This window comes from Octopus bimaculoides, chromosome 16, assembly GCF_001194135.2.
Source record: "Octopus bimaculoides isolate UCB-OBI-ISO-001 chromosome 16, ASM119413v2, whole genome shotgun sequence".
Lineage (NCBI taxonomy): Eukaryota > Metazoa > Mollusca > Cephalopoda > Octopoda > Octopodidae > Octopus > Octopus bimaculoides.
In genome coordinates this window covers 48,589,023-48,592,235 of record NC_068996.1, presented here as the reverse complement: position 1 = coordinate 48,592,235, position 3,213 = coordinate 48,589,023, and the positions used below count along the sequence as shown (strand labels likewise).

The 3,213-nt window shown below is 34.8% G+C and overlaps 1 protein-coding gene across 2 annotated transcripts in view; it reads left to right on the top strand.

Annotated features, from left to right (window-relative positions):
• The window catches only part of LOC106870605 (centrosomal protein of 104 kDa), a 293,281-nt gene that overhangs the window by 147,836 nt on the left and 142,232 nt on the right, over window positions 1-3,213 (top strand). For both annotated transcript variants that reach the window (XM_052973736.1, XM_052973738.1), the window contains exon 13: window positions 538-620. In XM_052973736.1, the coding sequence (XP_052829696.1) occupies window positions 538-620 (83 nt within the window). The remainder of the gene's footprint in view (window positions 1-537; window positions 621-3,213) is intronic.

The following is a 3,213-nucleotide window of genomic DNA, read 5'->3' as shown; positions in this document are numbered from 1 at the left end:
ATGCACAAACACACACACACACATGCACATGCACAAACACACACACACACACACACATGCACATGCACAAACACACAAACACACACACACACACACACAGAAACATTCAATACACAGAAATACTCAAGTATGCTCATGCTCACATACATACACATATATACTCATGCATATACACACATACACACACATACATACACAGATATGCTCACATGCAAACACATTCACATATATATGCATGCACACACACACACACATGTACAAACACACATACATAAATACATGGAGACATTTATACATGTCTGACATATATGTTCGCAGTAAAATGGCAGGCTATCAGAGACCCGTGTGTAAAGTTCAATGGCATTTGGTAATGAAGCATGGCTGGTGAGTGTACACAGAAAGTCATTATTGGTTTTTGGATGAACAAACAAATTTGAGCGTGATTCTGAAGAATGTTAAGCGTTAACTTAGCGTTTTGCAAGTGAGGAATGCAACCGCACATCTCTTCTATTCAAACACTAAACACTATCATTACAGATCAAAACCAATTTATAAGCCAGTGGAAGAAAAGCCTGATGATTTCAATGATCAAGAACCCGAAGATGTCAAAGTTCCTACAGGTGAAGAACTTCAAGCTAATTAATGATATTTACTATTGATGCTAACTTCAAGTATTTAAGAGAAAGGATTGTTGTGCTTGATGGAGATTAAATGCCTTTGCAAACTTTCAGGTTATTCTTTCTGAATTTCAAGGCTGTTGGGATAAGATCAGTGGTTCTCAACCGAGGTCTATATGAAATTTCTGGAGGTTCACATTAGCAAAATAGTAATTTGGGGATTCACAGTAATATTTTTAGGGTCCATGAATAAATTCTGCTTTAGATTTATTTATTACAAGATACAGGTTTGTTTCAACGTGACAGACTTGTGAAATGTATCCTTGTATAATCTAAAGAACAGATATAATCTACACTACTTAGCCAACTGCTTATGTGATTGTATATAGCACAACATTATATTTCTACCTGTCTATTTATAACTGTTTATCTATCTATGTGTCTTTCTCTGCATCTATCTACTATTGGTGTATGTTTTACGTGTTTCTGGCCATGTTCTCTTGGAGTGTGCTATTATAAACCTTCACAAGTTAATGTGTGAGAAAAACAAAATAGGAATTTAAAAAGGAGTATCTATAAAACTAGTTTTTAAGCATTGAATGGCTATGGAGGTCTACCAGAATAAAATAGTAATCAAAGTAGTTCATAGTTTTAAAAAATGGTTGGGAACCCCTGCTTTAGATGTATATATTGCAAGAAACAGCTAGGTCTCTTTCTCTAACATTTTACATTGTTCAACCTACAAAAGTTAATGTGTGAGAAAAACAAAATAGGGATTTTGAAAGAAGTTTCTATAAAACTAGTTTTTGAACATAGAATTGGCTATAGGGGTCCACCAGAATAAAATAGTAATCAAAGGGGTCCATAGATAGAAAATGGTTGAGAACCGCTGAGGCAGATTAATAAAATCAAAGAATAGAAGCAGAACTGACGTAGGACTAATGTGAATTGGTGGCAGATTTTTTCTTATTTGGAGAGAATAATGTGTAAGAGAGACATTCTCTTATTCTTGGATTCTACTATTAAATACTTTTGATCCAGTACAGAGTGCAGTATTTGTACTTCATTGAATTAATCTTCTTATATAAATGCATGGTGGTAAGAATTTTGCTTCTCAACCGTATGGCTGCAGGTTCAACCCAGCCCACTATGTGGCATCTCCTATAGCCTTGAGCTGACAAAAGCCTAGACAGTGATTTGGTTGACTAAAACTGAAAGAATCCTGTCATATATAGAAAGAATATTAGGGGTTTAGTTCACTGGTGATCTAAACGAATAAGTACATTGCGTAATTGCTATGATTGGTCATCCATTAGGTTCCAAGTTCATAGCTGAGGCTGGAGCTAGGGATCCATATTAGGGCTCCATATTAGGCAGGTATTTATTAAAGGAAAAAGAAAACAAAACCAAGACAGAACAAAGTATCTTAGGTCATTTAAGATCTCTAATTAGAGTAAGGTGTATCAAAAATGGAGAAGTAGAAGTAATTAATGTCTTACAGCTGTTACTGGGATATCGCAGGTGATGGGTCAACATCCCCATACACTGTCATCAGAGACAAGGTGTGTATGTAGCAAAGTTCCAGACAGAGAATTCATAGAATATAGAAGAATAAAAGAGTAGAGAGAAGAATAAAGTTCACAGTTCATCTTGTATGGAGTTCCAGGTATAATCCCTTAAGTATAATCTCAGGTAAATCCAGGCAGTGTTTTGATTGATGCATTCAGATTAAAGGAATAGATCAGGTAGTAAGCGTGTGAGAGAAGTATATATGTGTGTGTGTGTGAGAAGGGATGACCACTAAGTGGACATCCTATATGCTAGAAAGAGGTCATCAATGACCCAACCACAAAGAAAAGATGATGGTCATTGATGACCTCTTTCTAGTATATAGGATGTCCACTTAGTGGTCATCCCTTCTCATACACACACACACACATACATATGTGTGTGTGTGTGTGTGTATATGTATACACATATATAATGTAATACAATTTTTCTGAATTTTCACTTGGTTTTAAATTGAATTAATATTCAATTTATCACTCCCTCCCTCTTTCTCTCTCTCTCTCTCTCTCTCTCTCTCTCTCTATATATATATATATATATATATATATATATATATATATATATATATATATATAGGAAATAGTGGCACAACAAGGTACCAATTGTTGCTGAAAATAGCAGTCAAAACCGTTCGACACTAGGTAAATCTTCCCTGAATATATAGAAACAAAGATGTGTGCAGGCGACAAATATAAAAAATTTTCATCTTACATCTAGGAAGAATGTCAGAGAAATGGACAACCTAGTACTGTACGAGTACGAGTTTTGGACTTTTCAGAATATGTTTGTTATCATAAAACTGATTGGTCCTTGTTGGCTAGGTTATTGACTGCTATTTCCAGCGAAAATTGGTGTCTTGTTGTGCCGCTATTTCCTATTTATAATTCTACCTTCACAGTGCTTTATTTCACTGGAAAATAAAATTATTGTATTGTAATAATATTTATATTTTATATTTATATATGTGCATGTGTGTGTGTGTGTGTATACCTATGTGTGTGTGTGTGTGTGTATACCTATGTGTGTA